Source organism: Odocoileus virginianus, chromosome 16 (genome assembly GCF_023699985.2).
Source record: "Odocoileus virginianus isolate 20LAN1187 ecotype Illinois chromosome 16, Ovbor_1.2, whole genome shotgun sequence".
In the NCBI taxonomy this organism is placed as follows: domain Eukaryota; kingdom Metazoa; phylum Chordata; class Mammalia; order Artiodactyla; family Cervidae; genus Odocoileus; species Odocoileus virginianus.
The window spans coordinates 30121924-30144715 of NC_069689.1; the positions used below are offsets into that span (position 1 = coordinate 30121924).

The 22792-nt window shown below is 36.7% G+C and overlaps 1 protein-coding gene across 2 annotated transcripts; it reads left to right on the forward strand.

The window, feature by feature from the left end:
• The first annotated feature begins 70 nt into the window (after positions 1-70).
• Positions 71-22551, forward strand: PPP2R3C (protein phosphatase 2 regulatory subunit B''gamma). 2 transcript variants are annotated; one of them, XM_020870558.2, is made up of 13 exons: positions 71-152; positions 1602-1729; positions 5402-5506; positions 6431-6543; positions 6944-7041; positions 7884-7954; positions 13204-13336; positions 14531-14586; positions 14664-14739; positions 15776-15912; positions 18199-18336; positions 20409-20468; positions 22250-22551. In XM_020870558.2, exons 1-13 carry the CDS (start codon positions 95-97, stop codon positions 22436-22438), a joined length of 1362 nt encoding a protein of 453 aa, XP_020726217.1. In that variant the 5' UTR covers positions 71-94; the 3' UTR covers positions 22439-22551. The 2 variants fall into 2 exon arrangements, with proteins under 2 accessions (XP_020726217.1, XP_020726218.1); XM_020870559.2 differs by lacking the exon at positions 71-152 and adding an exon at positions 159-242.
• The last annotated feature ends 241 nt before the right edge of the window (positions 22552-22792 follow it).

Below are 22792 nucleotides of genomic sequence, written 5' to 3' on the forward strand. Positions count from 1 at the left end.
TTTTACGGGACTGGTTGGTGTTGACGCCGGAGCTGGCAGGGGGTGGAGCGGTTAGTAAACAGCAAATGCGGGAACTGGTGGGCCGGAATCAGCCATGGACTGGAAAGAAATTCTTCGCCGGCGGTTAGCGACGCCCAGCACCAGTCCAAACAGTGAGTTTGGGAGGAGCCGCCCGCTGAGAGATCCTGGCCCCAAACACCGGGAGCTGGGGGGACGATGGATGGGGAGGAGCAGCACCTTAGGTAAAACCTCTCCTGACTGAAGAGGCTGACTGGGATGTGGTTCAGCGATCCAGAGGGGTTTGACCTACACTTCTCTGGGAAGGGATTTGCAGAAATGAAAAGCTACCTAGACACTCGCTTGGTCCTGATCTAGACTTGTGAGGGATAATTCAAAGTCGCGGCGCCAACAACCCTTAGATCCTACCGGAACCTATACTCCGTTGCTCTTACCGCCTTTTTATTGTCACACTTTTTACTTCCCTCCTTGCCTGTTTTAGACTTCATAATCCGTTTTTCCTTGTCTCTTTCCCTCTACTTCACACTTGTTGGCTAATCAGTCTGGTTAAAACTATCATTCCTATTCCACACCTCCATCCAGGGCAGCTGAATTGTCTCACTTTTGATTCATGTCCACTAGCCTAAAGTACATGTTTCAGTCACTCAGCTACACTTCTTTCGTGTGTCCCTAGACACTGACTCTCCTACAGTCCAAGGCAGTTCCTCCTCTCACCTCCCAAACCTCCAATCCTCCAGTATGTCCTATCTGCTCCTTTTTCTACTCTCCCTCACCTGCTATTCCCTCTGGCTCATTCTGCTGTAGCTTCACTGGCTGCCTGCCCCTTCCCTGCATACACCAGGCATACTCCCCTTTTTGGTGCCTTGGCACTGGCTGTTTCTTTTGCCTGCAATGCTCTTCTGCTTGGATATCTGTATACCTTCTTAAATTTTTTTGTTGTTCAGTTTTATCTTAGTGAGAGTCAGTATCCCTGACTCTGGAAAGATGCACGTGTGCATGCACTCATCCACTCACACATATACTTGTGTATCCCTAGAATAAGTGAATGGTAGAATGAGAGTGACTCTTGGGATCTGGGCTCAGTTGATCGTGGTAGCACTTACTGAGTTGGAAATAAGGGATTAGAAGAAGAGTAGTAAGGAGAAGGAAAGTAGTAAGGTAAGGAAATCAACCCTGAATGTTCAGTTGGAAGGACCAATGCTGACGCTGAAGCTCCAATACTTTGCCCACCTCATGCAAGGAATAGACTCATTGGAAAAGTACTTTTGATTAAATGAATTAGAACATATCAGGTCTATAAGAGAGGCAGTGACTTGAGGAAGAGACAAGTACAGTGATAAGAAGTGGGAGCATCTGAGAACTGGTTGAAGATGTAGAAGAGGCTATTTCAGTGATATCTTGAAATCACTATTTCAAGATAGTGATTCTTGATATTTTGAGAAAGTTAATAGGTGCTCAGTATCTAAACACAATTGTGAAGGCCTTTTTTGTGCTGTAATTAGAGCATAGTGTATAGATGTCTTGAAAAAAAATATTGTCTGATTTTAAAAGTTCTTTCCCTCCTTAATCTGTTTTGTTACCAGAAAAAAAAAGTGAACAAGAATTAAAAGATGAAGAAATGGATTTATTTACCAAGTATTACTCAGAATGGAAAGGAGGTAGAAAAAACACAAATGAATTCTATAAGACCATTCCTCGGTTTTATTACAGGGTAAGTGATATCTAAGCAAATGTCTTGCAGAGTTTATAAATTAAGTATAATTTTTTTAATGGGATAAAAATCTTTTACTTTATAAACAGATAAATTTATTATATTTTAAATTTTGTATATTGTTTTATTATAGTTGACCTTCAAGGCTAAACTGAAAAATAGATGAGAGTGGAAAACTTTAAGAGTTATACTTAATTATATGTTTCTTTGTGCCAAAATGGTAAAGAAGGCTTTGAAGAGGGTTGTAGATAAAACAGTAAGACTTTCAGAAAGCTATTTACAGCTAAAATCGAAGGCTACTGAAAAGAACAAGACCTATTTAGTATTCTGGAAAGTGTAGCTACCATAATAAAGTTAACTTTGGAATTTTAGCTGAATGTTTCTTAAACCTGTTGCCTTCTAAACTCAATTAATTGTAACATTATTTGCAAAGAAAGTAAATACTATGTTTCACTTGCATTAAGGAGTGAGGTATTGATATAAGTGGACTATCCAGATAATTTTAACTTATTACTTCAAGTACAGACTTTTTTTATTTGAATCATTTTACTGGAAACTTTTTTGTAATACTTTGTCTCCCAGCCTTTGAAAAATTATGAGACTGTTCCACATTTGTTGTGGAAAAGAGAAAAAACAGCTAATGCCAGAGAAATAAAGATTTTTATATGTGTGTGTTTAACAAAAATGAGGTCACAGCATACATACTTTTCTTTTTACTTTTTTGCATTTCATACTTTTTTAATCAGAGGCAGTTAGACAACTGAGAATTTTTGTAGTCTGAGGGATTGCGAAGGGAATTGACATTTGTTGAGTGTCCACCTACTCTTTTTTTTGAACATTTTATATTCATTATCTCATGTAATCAGGATTGTGAAATTGTTATCTTACTAACCCAGAAACAGCCTTCAGATGCTGACATCACTCCATTCCCAGGACTCCACTTTCCTGTATTTCCAATACCAGCTGTCCCCTTGTGGTTCCTGAGGGAATCCGCCTTTCCCCCATTTCTGTCTCTTCTCTGACCTCTTCCAGGTCCCAAGTGGCTGCTGGTCTGCAGATGTGGACTCATGGGATGTTCTTTCCCTGGTTTCTTCTTCTCTTTCCGCTCCACTGCTTCAGAGAAACTACCTGTCATCTTTGGTCACCACTTCTCTCCTTGGCTGGTTAGCTGGTTGACTAGCCACGGGCACACAGTTCTTGTCTCAAGCCCAGCCTCACCTCCTAATGCTTATTCCTTCTCCCTCCTCTTTGATGGGAAAGGATGGCATCTTAGTTCTTAGAAATAAAGTAAAATCATAGCCCCAAATTTGGATTATGGATTACACAGCTTTATTTGATGGGGCAAAGATACATAAAAGAAAGAAATTCTCAAAGTGAATTATTTGAAGTTGTTGGGATGAGTCATCTTAAAGCCCAGCTTAGGGAAATCACCACAATAAGCAGAACCTCTGCCTTGGAGGCCAATTCATAGACTTTGGCTTGACCATCTCTGAGAAGTAAGGTGATTCAATCTCACCAGGCATACTTGGCTAAAAGTCAGTCTTCAGCTAGTCCTGATTTAATTCTGTATCAGTCTAAGGTTGCACTAGGAACAGTGTTCTCTGAATATAAAGTGAAACTTGGGCTACATTGAGAAAATAGAAAAAGTGGTGGGTCATAAAGGAAAGTAAGAGCATGACATTCTGATACATTTAGTTTGGGGATGGTTATCTTCCGTTGATTATCTGTCATAGTACTTTACTCCTAGCAGTCACTAGGAAGTAGCATTGAAGTCTACTTAAGGGAGAGATAACCTAACTACCCAGTAATGGAAATGAGATGGAGAAGATAAAATACACTGAATCCCTGATGTCAGAAGACCCAGACGCAAGTTTTATTACGCTAGTTGCACAACTTTGGGCAAGTCATTAACATTGAGAAATGAGGACAGAGGGGAACAAAGAACCAAAGAAAACAACTCATAAAAAATTAAAATAGACTGGAAGTCCGAAGATTTAAATCTTGGGTCTGGGACTGACTAACTGCATATGCCTTCTTGATAGTCATCCATCTCTTGATTTCCTTACCTCTAAATTGAGTGTGATGAAATCCATCTCACAGGGCTAGTAGGATTAAATTAGAATGCGTGTATTGATGTTTGATATATTGTGGACATATACTAAATGTTGTGTTTATTTTTTTTTCATTTATTTTTATTAGTTGGAGGCTAATTACTTTACAGTATTGTAGTGCCACACATTGACATGAATCAGCCATGGATTTACATGTATTCCCCATCCCGATCCCCCCTCCCGCCTCCCTCCCCATCCCATCCCTCTGGGTCTTCCCATCCCTCTGAGCACTTGTCTCATGCATCCAACCTGGGCTGGTGATCTGTTTCACCCTTGATAGTAGACTTGTTTCAATGCTATTCTCTCAGAGCATTCCACCCTCGCCTTCTCCCACAGAGTCCCAGAGTCTGTTCTGTACATCTGTGTCTCTTTTTCTGTTTTGCATATAGGGTTATCGTTACCATCTTTTTAAATTCCATATATATGCATTAGTATACTGTATTGATGTTTATCTTTCTGGCTTACTTCACTCTGTATAGTGGGCTCCAGTTTCATCCATCTCATTAGAGCTGATTCAAATATATTCTTTTTAGTGGCTGAGCAATATTCCATAGTATATATGTACAACAGCTTTCTTATCCATTCGTCTGCATTTAGGTTGCTTCCGTGTCCTGGCAATTATAAACAGTGCTGCGATGAACTAAATGTTGTGTTTATTTTTAAGTAAACTCTGGATCAAAAAAAAAGAAACTTGGGCTAGATGGTTAGCTTTTTCCAGGCAGAACTGGCCTCGCTGATCACTGAATTCTCTGTGGATCTCTTTTTGTTAAATTAACTTTTAAAATAAATGATGACTTGAAGTTAAGCAAAATTGAGATACAAAAAATAGTTCTGAGACAGTAGCATACATAGTTTTTTAGACCGGATCAGTTCAGTTCAGTCACTCAGTTGTGTCCGACTCTTTGCGACCCCATGGACTGTAGCACACCAGGCTTCCCTGTCCATCACCAACTCCTGGACCTTACTGAAACTCATGTCCGTTGAGTTAGCGATGCCATCCAACCATCTCATCCTCTGTCGTCCCCTTCTCTTCCTGCCTTCAATCTCCCAGCATCAGGGTCTTTTCCAATGAGTCAGTTCTTTGCATCAGGTGGCCAAAGTATTGGAGCTTCAGCTTCAGCATCAGTCCTTCCAGTGCATATTCAGGACTGATTTCCTTTAGGATGGACTGGTTTGATCTTGCAGTCCAAGGGACTCTCAAGTCTTCTCCAACACCACAGTTCAAAAGCATCAGTTCTTAGGCGCTCAGCTTTCTTTGTAGTCCAACTCTCACATCCATACATGATTACTGAAAAAATCATAGCTTTGACTAGACAGACCTTTGTTGGCAAAGTGATGTTTCTGCTTTTTAGCCTAGGTTGGTCATAGCTTTTCTTCCAAGGAGCAAGAGTCTTTTAATTTCATGGCTGCAGTCTCCATCTGCAGTGATTTTGAAGCCCCAAAAAATAAAGTCTGTCACTAATTCCATTGTTTCCCCATCGGTTTGCCATGAAGTGATACATTTTACATAATCCAATGGTCTAGAATTTAAGTGTAGAAATTAACTGCAGTGTATTTTTAGCTGCCAGCTGAAGATGAAGTCTTACTACAGAAATTAAGAGAAGAATCCAGAGCTGTCTTTCTGCAAAGGAAAAGCAGGGAACTATTGGATAATGAAGAATTACAGGTAAGAATGGAATAATTCTTGGCCATTTTTTATTTGTACTACATGTGTGATGTGGGACCCCAGGGTGCCTACATGGAGACAGTAGTGCAGAGTGGCTGAAAGCACAGACTCTGAAGTGATGGTTCCCACCAGAATCAACTGCAAAGCTTATGTGTCCCAAGGAGAGTTTTGTCTTGTATTTTAAGTCCATAGGTAATTTTAATGTGAGGCCAAAGTTGAGAACCACTATTGTAGGGACTCATATTAAGAATATCATCTTCTATTATCCTTTGATTACTAATAACATAATTAAGAATAGCATTTATTGAGTGTTTACTAACTTCTAAAATTTTCATATACAGTTCCTCTTTTATCCATATAGCTGTATGATGTAGGGACTATTATCCCTATTTACAAATGAGATTTGAAACACAGGAAGCTTAAGTCCACCATCCAAGACTGTCTGTAGACAGGGCTGGCATTTTAACCCTTGCATTTTGACCCTACAGTGCAAGTGAAAGTCGCTAGGTCGTGTCTGACTCTTTGTGACCCCATGGACTATACAGTCCATGGAATTCTCCAGGCCAGAATACTGGTGTGGGTAGCCTTTACCTTCTTCAGGGGATCTTTCCAACCCAGGGATCAGACCCAGGTCTCCCACATTGCAGGTGGATTCTTTACCAGCTGAACCACAAGGGAAGCCCAAGAATACTGGAGTGGGTAGCCGATCCCTTCTCCAGTGGATCTCCCTGACCCAGGAATTGAACTGGGGTCTCCTGCACTGCAGGCAGATTCTTTGCCAAGTGAGCTATCAGGGAAGCCCCAGTGATAGACAGTAGTCTATCATTTTAATGGAAATAACACATTTTTAAACTATTCTTTTAAATTTTTGTTTTACTGATAATAACATCTTAAATTTCTTAAAATTTCTGCAATTCTCCTAAGAACTTATGGTTTTTGCTGGACAAACACCAGACACCACCCATGATTGGAGAAGAAGCAATGATTAATTATGAAAATTTTTTAAAGGTTGGTGAAAAAGCTGGACCAAAGTGCAAGTAAGAATAATATAATTAAGAGTATGTTACATTAAGCATTTTAAATGCATCAAATAAATGTTAGTGGAATTTTAAGTCAATGATATGATCATTTAAGTCAACTTTTCATTAAACTAATAAAGTTTAATAAAATTATTTATAGTCAAGACTATTACATTGATATAAAGTTGTTAAATAATATAGTTTATTTACAACACTGTAGTCCCTCATTCTTAAGGCAATAGGATTTAAAGATGTATGACTTAATATTTTAAGTTTTGAACTATAGTTCTCACTTTGATTTTTTCCTTCTACTTTGATTTTTAGTTGTTTGAATTTATGCTATTTTCTGCTAAATCATATAGAAGTCATTTTTTTTATTATATTGGCAGATGATTTAACATTTATTTTCTTTTCTTAGGCAATTTTTCACAGCAAAAGTCTTTGCTAAACTCCTTCATACAGATTCTTATGGAAGAATTTCCATCATGCAGTTCTTTAATTATGTCATGAGAAAAGGTGACTCCCATTTTCATTTTGCTTCAACTCCTTCTATCTGAAAATCAAGAATTTGGGTCTTTGCTTTTATAATATCCCTTCCATGTCAAACATCTCTTTTATTAAATTTGAATAGCAGAATTTCTTGTCTTTTGAACAAGATTTGTTTTCCTATTATTATGATTCTCTCCTGGAACTTACTGGAGCTGAAACTTTCTACCATACATTTGGGTTCACTATTACAAAAAAGTTTATAAAAAAACAAAACGAAAACCTCTTCTGAAGATGCTAGCTAACTAGATATATCAAAAGCTGAACCAAGAATTTTAATGGATTGTTATTTGAAATATTTTAATTCACTGGTAATTTCATTTCACCAATATATTACAGGTTGAGTTGCCCGAGAGGATAGTTTCAAACTCAAAACTGTAGCCGCGTACTGAAGGAGTTTTTATTAAACAACATGGAGTTGTTATGATTCCTATAAGTTCCATAATGACTTTTCAAATCCTGTGTGTACCATCTTTAACTGATATTTGGTTGCAGTAATTAACCTCAGTAGAATAAAATCTGCTTCACTGAAGGCATAACGTTACACTCCTGTTTGGTGGAACACTGGAATTCTCAAGGGCATCAACTTTACGTCACTATAGGCACAATAGAATTGTTGATATCTGCAGTTAATTCTATGGTATATTTATTTCAAACAGTTTTTGGATTAATGAATAGTATATGTGAGAAAATATATGTTTATGGAGTTATTAAATTAGGTTGTCCTTCTAATTTTACCTTCTTTTATGAATATATATACCAAAGGATAGATCTTAATAATTACTATATTTCATTTTCTCATTTACTGTCAGTTTGGCTTCATCAAACAAGAATAGGACTCAGTTTATATGATGTTGCTGGACAAGGGTATCTTCGGGAATCTGTAAGTATTAACCTACTTTCATAACTATTTTAGACACCAAAATGCTAAATAATAGTTATCACTGGATGTTGAGATTACAGATAATGTAAGGGCAAGGAGTTTTTCCTTTTTTAAGAAATACAAGAAAAATTATGTGACTATATTCCCACCTGTAGGTTTGGGTTGTAAGGTCAGTTACCAAGAGGATATTTATTACCCATTAGGTGGTTGTGAAGAATTAGAAATGACTGAGCAATTGAGCATGCACAGACACACACACACACACACACACACACACACACACACACACACGTACTAATGTAGTTAGGCCAGGTTATCAGCAAAGAATTATATTACAGCTTCATGATACAAATCATTATTTTTCTTGGAAGTGTAACTATCTTAATTATATGGACATGTTTCTTTTCAGTGCAGGCTTTTTTCCCAAATATATATAAAAGGGGAATGGAGTTATGCATAAATATGAACCAGGATAATTAATCACTTAGATAAATGTTCAAATATAAGATTTAAAGAAATGCAGATTCCCTGTTATAGTTTGTTGCACTCTGTTTTATCCAGATTTATATAGATAGAATCTATTAGCTCATACTGAACATTTATACTTAAAAACTTTTCTAGGGCCACAGTACTGTTCTTGTCCTTTAAGGTTTAGATCAACTTGACAGTAAAAGGTTCTTGGTTCTATCCATCTCTCTATAGCAAGGAAGACATATTAACCATTTGTTGATACTTATTCAGGTCAGATATTGGAATACTTCTATAGCTCTGAGGATTCTTGTCAGCCATTAGTTGGTTTACAAAACTTATCTCTTCTTGCCTCTTGCCATGAATAGAAACAAAAATTAAAGGGATAGGGAGAAAAAAGCAACAGTGTATCTCTATAGTTGTGTTTAAAAGGGAATAATGTTCCCTTCTGCCAATGAAAGGAAATATTTCTCTCAAAGGAAAAAAACCTCTCTCCTAACCTTGGTGCTTTGCCTTTTGAAACCAGACTTGTGTCTCCCTTATTTAAAAGATAAGTGATTTCCAGCGCCAACATCTGTAATTTGAGTAGTATAGGCAAACTTTCATTCAACTATTAAATCTTAAATAAGCAATTACCAAACATTTAATTTATGCTAGGTACATTGTCAAGCCTTACTTTAATGTATAATAAGGTGCTTTTTTCCTAACAGAGTGAGGAGGCAGACACTAAGTTATCTGCAATATGATTTCAAAGACTGACAAGTTCTAAGGAAAAAATAGGGTCCTAGGAAAGAGTATGACTGGGGTTGGAGAACTATTTTAGATAAGATGAAAGGTGCCTCTTTGAACTAGTGACTGAGTTTTAGCCGTGAAGGATGAGCCAGCCTTATGAAAATGTACAAAGGAAATAGCAAGTTCAGTGTCCCTAAGGCACAGTTAAACCTGATCTGTTTTAGAAACAGAAGGAAGCCAGTGTGTCTAGAGCATATGAGCAAGGGTTAGAGTAACAAGGGGCTTCCCTAGTAGCTCAGCTGGTAAAGAATCCACCTGCAGAGCAGGAGACCCCAGTTCGATTCCTGGGTCGGAATATCCCCTGGAGAAGGGATAGGCTGCCCACTCCAGGATTCTCGGGCTTCCCTGGGGGCTCAGATGGTAAAGAATCTGCCTGCAAAGTGGGAGACGTGGGTTCAGTCCCTGGGTTGGGAAGGTCCCCTGAAGGAGGGCATGGCAACATACTCCAGTGTTCTTGCCTAAAGAGTCCCCATGGACAGAGGAGTCTGGTGGGCTACAGTCCATGGGGTCGCAAAGAGTTGGACATGACTGAGCGACTCAGCACAGCACAGCACCAGAGTTGACAGAAGGGGAAGGTGGAGAAGTAGGCAGGGCCACTTGTATTAGGCCATGGTAGGGAGTTTGGATTTTATTTTGAGACTAATAGGAAGCCAGGAGAGCTTTTAAGCTGACTCTGTCAGATATGGTTTACATTGTATTTATTTATTGGCCACAAAGCATGTGAATCTCAGTTCCTCGAGCAGGGATTGAACCCAGGCCACAGTAGTAAAAGTCCAGACTCCTAACTATTAGGCCATCAGTGAACTCCCTAGTTTACATTTTAAATTTTGTTTCTTTTTTTTTTTTCCTGGCCATGCTGCTCAACCTGTGGGATCTTAGTTTCCTTACCAAGAATCAAACCCATGGCCCCTGCAGTGGAAGTGCAGAGTCTTAACCACTAGACCACCAGGGTCCTCCCTGGTTTACATTTTAAAAGATCACTGGATGTGTGGAGAATGAATTGTAAGGAGCCTAGAGTCAATGAATAATTAGGAAACTACTGTGGTTGTCCAGGTGAGAGATGATAGTGGCCCAGACCAGGATGATGTCTGTGAAGAAGCCAGTAATAGTTCGATTTAGTATTTATTTTGGACATACACACCCCAACAACAACAAAAATTTGCTGCTGGATTAGATGTTAGGGGTAAAGCACAGGGGCCTTGGTAAAGAAAAGGTAGGAACCAAGTTTAAATTTTTTACTTTGAATAAATGGTGGAATGGGGGAAATAGGTGAGGACCAGGGTTGGGGATGATAAGAGTCCAGTTTTGAACTCACCATGTATGAGATGCCATTGGCTATACAACTTAGATTATAAAGTATCTCAGAGGAAGTGGAAACACTATATTTCAGGAGGGATAAAGCAAAAGTAACAAAATTGTAAAATATAAGAAACCATGAGAGACATTTAAATATATAATCTTGGAGTAGGGAAAGCTTTTCTGAATATGACAAAGCTGAAAAGTCTAAAAAACAAGTTCAGCTAATTTTTTAAAAAATCTGTAAAGCAAAGACCATCATAAACAAAGTAAAAACAAGAAGTTGGGACTTCCCTGGCAGTCCAGTGGTTAAGACCTTGCCTTCCAGTGCATGGGGTGCAGGTTTGATCTGTGGTTGTTGGGGAAGTGGTCCGGGAGCTAAGATCCTACATGCCTAGCAGTCAAGGAGACAACATAAAGCAGAAACAATATTGTAACAAATTCAATAAAGACTTTTAAAAACAGAAAAGAAAACAGTAAGCCAAGAAAAATATCTGCAACTTATTCACAGACAAATGACCGATTACTCTAGTGGATAAAAAGCTCCTGGAAATCAAGAATAAAATGGCTGTTAACCCAGTAAAAACTGGGCAAAGGATATAAATAGTTTGCAGAAAGTAAATACAAATGCTTCTTAATCATAGGGAAAAAAATGTTAACCTCACTTTATATGAGAGAAATGCCAAATAGATCTACACTAAAATATCATTTTTCACCTGTCAGATTGGCAAAGATCAAAAAGTTTGATAATGACTTTAATGAAGGAATGTAAAATAGACCATGGTTTCCCAAACTTTTCCAGTTCACTGAGGTACCCTTATTGTCTCAGTCATTTTTTCCATAGAAAAATGGCCAAAAGAAATACCTAACAACTCCATTTATGAACCAGTTGTTGTTTTTGTTGTTTAGTCACTAAGTCTTGTCCAACTGTGTTGCGACCCCTACTAGAGCCCACCAGACTTTGCTGTCCATGGGATTTCCCAGGCAAGATTATTGGAGGGGCTTGCCATTTCCTTCTGCATGAGATCTTCCTGACCCAGGGATTGAATTTGAGTCTCCTGCACTGGCAGGCGGATTCTTTACCACCAAGCCCTCAGTGCTGTGTGCTCAGTCACGTCCAACTCTTTGTAAGCCCACAGACCGTAGCCCACCAGATTCCCCTGTCCATCGAATTCTCCAGGCAAGAAGACTGGAGTGGGTTGCCATTTCCTTCTCTAGGAGCCACCAGGGAAGCCCATTAACCATTAGTTTTAGCTGGCACTGTACAGTTACTCAGCCCTGGGTTGGACACAGTCATCCTTGATTCCTTTGCCACACTAATTTTCACATGATACTTGCTTTATCACAGCAACCACCAAAAACCTAGCTTTGCAAGGATGAAATGGAGTCAGGTGAAAATAGCTCTGACATGTCCAACTCTTTGTGACCCTATGGACTCCTTGGCCTATGAGATGTGGCAGGCAAGAATACTGGAGCGGGTTGCCATTCCCTTCTCCAGGGAATCTTCCCCACCCATGGATTAAACCCAGGGGTCCCACATTGCGGGCAGATTATTTACCGTCTGAGCAAGAATAGATGTTATCAAAAGGAATAAATTTCAAACTAATGTGATTGAAATGTGAATGACCTTGAATTCATAGCTCTAGCCCATGGTGACATGTTGTGCAGTATCCAATAGATGTCGCTGTGTTTCCTTTAATTTATAGTATCTTGCTGCACCCCCTTGAGTTTAGTGTATCAGTCCTGGGGCACAATTTGGAAGCTGTTGATAGAGCCTTCACGATGCTGCTGTTAGTGTGAAGTCAATATGTCCTTCCTGGGGAAGTGTGAAGTTTGCTGATGTCTATCAAAATTATAAATGTGCACATGCTTTGACCCAGCAATTCAACTTACAGAAGTTAATGTCCTATATTCTCCCATAGTATCTATGAGTGAAAAATTACCTTGGTCCCTGTAATACATTATTTACTTATTTTTTTGGCCATGCTGAGTGGCATGTGGAGTCATAGTTCTCTGACCAGGGAATCCAACCTGTACCCCTTGCAGTGGAAGCATGGAGCCCTAACCATTGGACTGCCAGTGTATTCTCTATAGTATTTTAGTGTTGCAAAAGATTATAAACAGTGTAGATGTCCATTAGTAGAAGACTGGTTCATTAGATTATGGTACATTCATACAGTGAAATAATACACAGCTATATTTTAAAGAGTAGAAGTTCTTTGAGAGCCAAAATGGAATGACTACAAAGTATATTGCTAAATAATAAAAGGAAGATAGAGAAGAATTTTCATGGTCTGCTGCTACATCCTGTGTAAAAAAGGAAAAGAAATATACATATATATGTATTGGCTTATATGTGTATCGGTTATCTTTGGACAGATATATCAAAAACTGATAATATAGGTTACCTCTGGGGAGAAGAAATAGGTGGGAAGGAAACTTCAATGAATACTTTTTTGTTTCTTTTGTATTTGGAACTATGTAGAATGTGTTACCTATTCAAAAATATATTAAGATATAAATAAATGGCATATATAAAATAACTTCACCACTAATACAGTTATAAATTTATTTCATTATTATAGTTTCAATGCTGAATAATTTTAGGACTGAAATTGTATTTTAGTATCTAATGAAAAATCAAGATCAGACATTTTAACACTGTAAAATTGTATTTTGTTTTGTTCTTTCAGGATTTAGAAAACTACATATTGGAACTTATCCCTACTTTGCCACAGTTAGATGGGCTGGAAAAATCTTTTTACTCCTTTTATGTTTGTACAGCAGTTCGAAAGTTCTTCTTCTTTTTAGACCCTCTAAGAACAGGTAAAAGAAAATCTTATCTAACTTAGATATTTTCTAAATCTCAATAACTAGAGTTAAGTCTTTAAAATGTAATTTATTTTCATAACATGTCATTGCCACTGATATATAAATATTTTGATATCTAGATCTTTTGATTTACTTGCACCAACCACCATCAGCTATATGACAGTGGGCATGTCACATAACCATTTACAATTTCTTTGTCTTTAAAATGAAGTACCAACTAGGTAACCTATGGTTCTTTCCAGTTTAAAGAAGCCAGGTGTTGATATATTTGCTAGCCCTAATGGGTAATATACTGGAGAATTATTCTTTTTGATGAAAAATATGAATTGGGAGATAGGAGGACCGTTTAGCCATAATGTATTTTTCTCATTCTCAAGTTAACCATCCTATACGAGGATCAGATTTGTAAATTTTGCCTCATGTTTTAACAGTACACTCTATCAACTGTTCTAACCTGCTAGACTGGGACAGAGGAAGGGACAGGAGGCCCAAACCAAAGTCCTTGGTTCTTTTAGGTCCTTGAAAGTGCAGCTGTGTGAATCCGTCACAGTATGGGGTAGCTGTCAGTCTTTTTTAAATGCCTTTGTTACAGACATACACATCTTTTCCCTTTGAAATTTACAAAATAATAGCGAACAGTTTTGACTGTTTATTATGTACTGAGTACTGTGCTAAGCAGTTTACAATTCATTTCCTTCTCAACTCCATAAAGAAGGTATTATTATCCACATTTTATATATAAAGCAGCTGAGACTTAGATAGATTGCATGTCTAGAAATGGTACTTAAATCCCATCTCTCTACTCTTAACCACGCTTTATACTGTTTTCTATTCCAGAACCTCCAAAGGAAATTGGAGACAGTCTCTTTATTTGACTACTAATAGTATCATATCTATAACCACCAAAAAAATTAACTCAACTTTTTTTGGAATCTTGTATCAATGTAATTTTGGAATTTATCAATTGGATATATATTTGGTGGTATATAGGTAGACATGTCTATATGAGATTTTATTAACTATACCTTGCAGATTTCCCTTTTAACAACAATATATAGTAAGGACTTTAGAACATGAGAGCTAGGAAGCTTTAAAATACCAATTGTGTGATTGCTTTTCTAAAACAACATTTTTATAAAATTGAGTTGCTCTTATTTTTAAAATTAATTGTGTTTCTGTTCTTTAAAGGGAAGATAAAAATTCAAGATATTTTAGCATGCAGCTTCCTAGATGATTTATTGGAGGTAAGTATATTTTTAAATTACTTAATTCTATCACTTGATAGTTGCTGTCTTCTAATTATGTCTCTTTGTTCATCTAGTTAAGGGATGAGGAACTATCCAAGGAGAGTCAAGAAACAAATTGGTTTTCTGCTCCTTCTGCCCTAAGGGTGTATGGTATGTTTTTATCATAATGCTAAAATTTGAATTATCTGTTCTTCAGTAAATGTTTCATTAACTTCTATTCAAAGGACAGTTTTATACATAGCCTGATTACCTTAGGGCACCCCTGGTGGCTCAGGCAGTAAAGAATCCACCTGCACTGCATGAGACCTGGGTTCGAATCCTGGGTTGGGAAGATTCCCTGGAGGAGGGCATGGCAACCCACTCCAGTATTCTCGCCTGAGAATCCCTGTGGACAGAGGAGCCTGGCGGGCCACGGCCCATGGGGTGGCAGAGTCGGACACGACTGAGTGACTAAGCACAGCACAGCACAGTTTACCTTAAGATCAAAGTATTCTAATTTCCTTAAGAGCGTCTATTCTAGATTACCAAATTTTACTTGTTTAAATACCAGCATTTTATATACATGTATGTGTATGTGTGTATATTTTTAAGAGTTGATTTGTAATGTTGTGCCAAGCTCTGCTGCACAGCAAACTGCCAGTGTTTTATATTTCTGTGACTCTTAATACATTTCGAGCACTTTAACATAAGGAATGTGGTTTGACTATTGTTGACTCAGGAACATTAACATGAACATCACCTATGAACTTGCATTGTGATAAAATGCTGCTCTCAGGGTCCACAGAGGGATGTCTTTGGACCTAGTTTGCTTTTTTCTTGAATTTCATTAGTCTGTTACACTGTTCTAGTGAGTGATCTGACTTGTTTTGACAACCTTGACCTCTGCTTTCAAGTGCCAGCATTCCAGTGCTTTATGTTGGTTGACCCCCTACCTCCATCTAATTTAGAATCCTAGGAAAGTTCTAAAAGGTTGCAAACTGAAAACAAATAATGTAAATGAAATAGCATAAAGGCATGATGAATTTTCTTTGACTGGTTTCTGGCTTAACATTGTTCTGATAGAGATTAAAGGAATAGCAGGTGTCTACTGTGACTGTAACAAAATTAGTTTAAAAATCAAAATATTAATAAAAATAACTTTGTTTCTTTTGGTCATAAGTGTCTTTTTATTGTCTCTCTTCCCAAGGCCAGTATTTGAACCTTGATAAGGACCACAATGGCATGCTCAGTAAAGAAGAACTCTCCCGCTACGGAACAGCAACCATGACCAATGTCTTCTTGGACCGTGTTTTCCAGGAGTGTCTCACTTATGATGGAGAAATGGTAGTAGTCTAAACCTCTGAGTTTAGAAAATTTGGACTCCCACAATTTCCAAAAGCCCTTTTTAAAAATAGAAATATAGTTGAATAACAATGTTATATTAGTTTCATGTATACAACATAGTGACTCAATATTTTTATAGATTACATACCAAAGTTATGGCAAAATATTGACTATATTCCCTGTGTAAAGATTTCATTCTTTTTATGGCTGAGTCATGTTCCATTGTATATATACCATGTCATCTTTATCCACTTATCTGTCGATGGACACTTAGGCTGTTTCCATATCTTGGCTTATGTAAGTATTGCTGCTGTGAACACTGGGGTGCGTATCTTTCCAAACAACTGTTTCCATTTTCTTCACATAAACATCCAGGAATAGATTTGCTGGATCATATAGTTCTATCTTTAATTTTTTGAGGAACCTCCATATTGTTTTCCATCGTGCTGGACCAATTTGCATTCCCACTAACAGCACATGAATGTTCCCTTTTCTCCACATCTTTGAACACTTTAGTTATCTTTTGTTTATTTGATTTTTTGTTTTTGCATGTGGGGTCTTAGTGGGATTGAACCCATGCCCTATGCAGTGGAAGTACCAAGTCTTAACCACTGGACTGCCAGGGAAGTCATTAGTTCTTTTTGATGGTAGCCATTCTGAACAGTGTGAGGTGATCTCATTGATTTTGATTTGTGTTTCCCTAATGACTAGTGATATCAAGCATCTTTCCATGCGCCTGTTGGCCATCTGATATCTTCTTCAGAAAAATGCCTGTTTAGGACCTCTGTCCATATTTAATCACAAAAGCCTTTTTCTTGATGTGATACGGCAGTATTTTCTTGTCAGTGTATAACAGTATCTTAAGAAGTGTGAACTGATCAAATTGTTTGAGATTCAGAGCCTTTGATCTTAAGGTAAATTTGCTTAAAAACATTACTTCCCTTATGGACTCAGGAAAAATAGAAATTTTTACTATTTTGTTCATTTCATTGTTGGTGCACCTATTGTAGAGGAATGTTGCAGGCTAGTAAAAAAAATAAAAATCTGCAAAACAGGTAAATACTATTGACTATTTTCATATAGATGGTTCACTCATTGAATTACCAGGTCAGATATAGTACCATATATGCCATGATTTAAATCTAAGAATCAGCTTCTATTATTCTAAGTGACTACCTTAGTAGCTAAAGATTTGCTAACATGTGCCTGTCCTTTTATCACAACAATGCAAAATATATACTTGAGAAGAAAATTCTAAATAGCATTTTTTTTAATAGCATTTTTAAGTCACCATTCTTGCTATTAAAAATGTGTGTTAAGGCTCTGATAACTTTTTCAAACCAATGATGCTTAAGAAATAGTCATACTGTCAGCAGAGAATCAGGGTTTTAGGTTTTATCATTAGCTTCAATAACAGTTTTCTAAATGACACCATTGTTAACCAACTGCCAAAAGAAAAGAGAGGAAAGGCACAGAAACAGCTTCGTGACTCTCACAGCTGCCTAAACAGTGAGAAGCTTGGAGTATACTAATGACGTGATGAATAAAGAAAATCAGAAGCTACAGTTAGGCGTAGAGTTTAGACCATGATAAGGCTGCATCTCTAGCTCTTATATACATAGTTTATCAGAAAAGAATTCTTAATCTTAGCCTAAAAAAGTCCTTTCCAAGATTATAAACATTTTTTTCCCAAGTGAAAATCTCTGAAGTACTTTACTTCTTTTAACCATGCAAAAAAAGTAATCTGTGACTACACTTTTTTCGTAGAAAAAGCTTTCTGTTCTCTTCATGTCTTTTTAACCTTCATTTGTATCCTTTTGCTCCCTTTTGGATGAGAACAGTGTCAGATCACAGTAGAATATCTGGCATTCTTAAGATGACTTACTGAAAAAAAAAATGACTTATTGGAAATCATCTGAATTAAAATTTCAAAACAGTATTTCAGACAACCACACTGAACTGAAAATATAAATTTAGTGGCAATACACAATACCTGTCACTCTTCTGTCCATTTCAAAAGCCTAATGAATGAAAATTATGATTTAACACAGCAAATCTCGTAAGAAAATCGGCTGTGCCCCCAAAAACTGTCTGTACAGGTTAACTGCAGTGTATAGAATTCCTAGAAACCAACATTAAGTATAGTTAAGTATGAATTTCTCATTTCATATTAAAAAATTGCCATCTTTGATTACAAAATAGCCTCCAATCATCAGACATTCATTTGAAAAGTTAATTACTAATTATAAATAAGGATTCTAATGAACATCATTTTCTTTTCTCTAGGACTATAAGACCTACCTGGATTTTGTTCTTGCATTAGAAAACCGAAAAGAACCTGCAGCTCTGCAGTATATTTTTAAGTTACTTGACATTGAGAACAAAGGGTATCTGAATGTCTTTTCCCTTAATTATTTCTTTAGGGTAAGTCTCATTTGTGTAAGTGTATCTTTGTTATACAGCCTGGTTTAAATTATCTACCAAGTGACAATTTTACCTAACTTGGGGTGGTTAAATTTAGCAGAAGGGTTTATATAACACATTTCAGAAGGAAATGAGTCTGGTTTTAGGTTTCTCTATTTTTTAAAATATAAATGGGCTAAATCAGTGCTGATTTGATTAGTTGTAAGATACTTTAAAAGTGTATAAATACATGTCAGGCTTATTAACCACTGGAGATAAAAACATGCCTGAGAAATTCTGTGCTCTTGGTGATCAAAAACTAGTATGTAAAATTCTATAGAAACCTTAATTACATGTTCAGAAAAGGGAACTCCTTTCCACAGAAGTTTTGCCAACCTGGTAGTTGTAAATTCTTTTAATTGCTATGCTATAACAAATATAAATTTAAAAGTTGGCTAAAATTCACATTTCAGTGTGAAATAGATTTGCTGAAATACTTCTGTGCCATAGGTGGTCTCAGAGAATAGCATGATGAGCTCTGGAGTGGAATTTGATTGTATCTGATAAGTATTCAGCTGTAGCAGGTGTAAATGTAGGAATGTCCACCCTTTTAAGATAAATCATTCCTCAGTTTGAATGGTGGCTTTTCTACTTGATGGAATGGTTTTGTACAGTACTGTTCCACTCCATTGCCACATAGCTAGTTTTCAGAAGACCATCTGGTTTTTATATGGTTAAGATCAATGGTAACAAGACTTTTTCTTTTTGATATTTTTTTTAAAGAGTAAAAATGGAAATTTTCACATTTTTGTCATAAACCATTTTCCCCTGGAAGCTTTTTTCTACCATTTAAAAATTTTATGATACTCCTAAAATAACTTTGTCTGATTTCTGAGTTTCAGAGTATATACTTCATAATTTCATGTTAAATTCCCTGAAAGGCTTTCTTTCTCTTATGATTTTCTAGGTAGTAATGACTACAGATTATTATAAGGATAAAATATATTACATCCAGTATGAGGACGCATTTTTTAAAAATTGAATGCCACATGGACTTATATCCATGACTAATCTGAGAATCTAATACCACCCATCATCGGTATGCCACTGCTTTAAGCAGACCTATTAAATGAAAATTCAGTTTTAGGAAAACACAGTAAATATATCTTTCAAACTACTCAATCCCTTTTCACAACTCTTTCTTTAAAGTATCTTCTACTCTTGTGATATTTTATTTATTAAATACACTGAAAATACTTTATACATGTGTTTTAGACTTTGTTGTACGGGCTAAGGTAAAGTTACTGGCGCCGAGCCTGGCTGTGTGTAAAGCCTCTGTGCATCAGTATCCCGGTGATAAAGCCAGGCCCGCATGTGCACTCTAGGTCACCTGCTCCGGTAGGTGAGCGTGTACTCGGTTCCCGCATGCTGCAGAGGGGCCCCGTGCACACTGCTGTCAGGTGAACCACAGACTGGCACTCAGGACATATTTCACTGATTATTTTCCAAGAATTTTAAGCTTCCACATTTTCCAGTGAATGACTCCCACCTAAAATATTTGTTAGTCCAACTGGATCACCACAGTTTCTTCAGTCTTTTTTTTTGTTAAAGTTCATAAAATAATTTGAGGGAGGTTTACCTCCATTTTCTTCTGTCAAGAATCTGAAGTATAGGGTGGGAGGGGAGGTGGGAAACTGGGTGCCTTAAAGAATGTGAAGGTGTGAACAGCGTTCCTGGAACATGGGAGGAGCAGGTCCTAACAAAATTGCAAGGCCATGTTCTCAGGCCTGTTTGGGGTTGGAGACCGTTCTTACATAGTAGTAATCTGTACTCTTGTATACTTTCCTTATGAAGTTCTCCATAACTAAGGTGTTGGTCTAGAAAAGTTGATGACTACACCCAGTGTTTAGGTTTTGCTCAATAGATATAAAGCAAGGTCAAGGAATTTGAGAAAATTGGCAAGGATGGTTAAAACAGTGAGACTTATGGTCTGATAGGATAGGAAACAGAACTAGAAAGGGGGCCATGGGAACAGGACAGGGAATGTTGTGTATTTTATTTTTTGTCTAAGCATTTATTTCTATTAAATACAGGCCATACAAGAACTAATGAAAATTCATGGACAGGATCCTGTTTCATTTCAAGACGTCAAGGTTACTTTTTTCTTTAATTTACATAATTTACAGCAGATAATCATTTGTATTAAATGAAGTTTTTACCTGAAAGCACCTTATGATATACTGAACCAAGTATTTGCAGTTATTTGTTCTGAAGTAATATTTAAGTTATTAGAGACTGAGACCATAATGGGACTAATGATTTGCACAATTTAACATTTTAACAGTGTCAGTCTTGTGTTCTCCTTAGAAGCGTTCATTCAGATTGAAAATTAAGAGAATCAGTACAGCCTGTATCTTTTGGCAGTCTGTTCCACCATAAACTGAATCTGGGCAAACTGTTTAGGTTCAGGCACTTTTTTAGTCCACTCCAGAGGGCTTGCTTGCTTTGGTATTGTTTAAGGAGACATCAGTCTTACTGTATGAAAACTACTACTATTTGAAACACATGCCACTACTTAACATTTTAGTAATCAGACTTTCATCAGCTGTAAAACACATGGGGATATCCAGTACTGGTTCAGGTGAAGTAATGTAATAAAATAACCCATCCCATTTTAACCAAATATAATAAAAGGCTATGTCAGTTTAATATAAATGAGACAAATTTGAAACTATGCAACTGGCAATTTAAAAACGAGTCATTTTATACTGCCACCAACGGGGAAAAGGAAATTTCACATACACACCAGATTAAAAAGTCATACATTTACCTGAATTGTTCTAGTCTTTAAAAATGTAATTTAAATACTACTAAATACATTGAGTGGTTTTACTATAAGCAGATTAGAAAACATGTACTGATTCCCCATAAGTAATCTTATAGTGCACTCAATAATATAGAAAAGGTTCTTCCATCTAGTTATTTTTATCACCATTTAGTGTCATTGTGGAAGACTAATTCTTTAATAGTCCCCCTATCCATTCCAGGTCCAGAGTAAAACGTTGACATTATTGGAAATGAAGCTTTGTCCCTGTCTTGGCTCGGAAACATTTAAGTTTTTACTTTGAGCCAAATCTGCATTAAATCAAGGCCTTGCTTTATCCATAATTAGAAGACAACAGAAAAATATAAGCAGTTACCACATATTCAAAGAACACTACATTAGATAGTTTTGCTACTAATTAGCTATGTAGCTTTAACTGAGCTTCACTTTCTTTATAAGAAACATACAGGCATACCTTTAAAAAAAATTTTTTTTGATAAATAGAAGGTTTGTGGCAACCTTAGTCAAGCAAGTCTGTTGGTGCCATTTTTTTAACAGCATTTGCTCACTTTGTGTCCCTGTTTCACATTTTGGTAATTCTCACAACATTCATTATTGTTATTATTAGCTATATGTTGATCTCTGATGTTTGACATTACTATTGCAAAAAGATTACAACTTGTTGAAGGCTCAAATGATAGTTTGCATTCTTTTGTATAGCAATATTCTTTAACTAAGGTATGTACGTTTTATTACACATAATGCTGTTGTACACTTAACAGACTGCAGTATAGTGTAAAGATGAACCTTTGTAGTGCACTAGGAAACAAAAAATTCACAAGTTGCTTTATTGCAATATTCACTTTATTGCAGTGGTCTGGACTGAAATCAAAATATCCTCAAGGGTATGCCTCTACCTAAGGAATCTTCCACTAAAATTCTGTGTATATAGAAAGAGATGGATTGCCTGTTAAATGAAAAAGGAAAAACTAGAACAAAAAAATTTTACATAAGCTTAAGTGCTAGCCCTAAATTTTGGATCACTGTGTGATAGAAATTAAATGAATCAGATAGCAAATTTCATTGTATTTTTTCCTTCCTCTCTTGCAGGATGAAATCTTTGACATGGTAAAACCAAAGGATCCTTTGAAAATCTCTCTCCAGGATTTAATCAACAGTAATCAAGGAGACACAGTCACCACTATTCTAATTGATCTGAATGGCTTTTGGACTTACGAGAATAGAGAAGCGCTTGTTGCAAATGATAATGAAAACTCTACAGACCTTGATGATACATGACCTCTCAAAGACTAGACTGTATTCATTCAAGTAATCTTGAATGCTGCATGTAAATCTTTTGACACAGAATCCTTAGAAACAGTCTAAATAAAATACTTCATATGCCTACAGAACACAGCAAATGTTCTGGTTATTGGAATTTTGGCTGCAGTGGTCTGGAAGAAATGGGACCAAATTAGGAGCAGTAAATTCTGGTTACACTTAGCTCAGATATGGCAGGCGTGATCTGGTGAAGGTAGGAGTCCATTTTAAATATACATAATCTTTAGAAATAAAGGAAGTTTCCCTGGAATATTTCTGACATTAGTCATTAAGAATTTGAATACTTAAAATTTAAATTGTATCATTTAACTT

Coding starts and splice junctions, on each gene's coding strand:
- PPP2R3C (XM_020870558.2), top strand. CDS start 95: ATGGACTGGAAAGAAATTCTTCGCCGGCGGTTAGCGACGCCCAGCACC. Junction 1,730..5,401: donor TTCCTCGGTTTTATTACAGG/GTAAGTGATATC, acceptor GTGTATTTTTAG/CTGCCAGCTGAAGATGAAGT. Junction 7,955..13,203: donor AAGGGTATCTTCGGGAATCT/GTAAGTATTAAC, acceptor TTGTTCTTTCAG/GATTTAGAAAACTACATATT.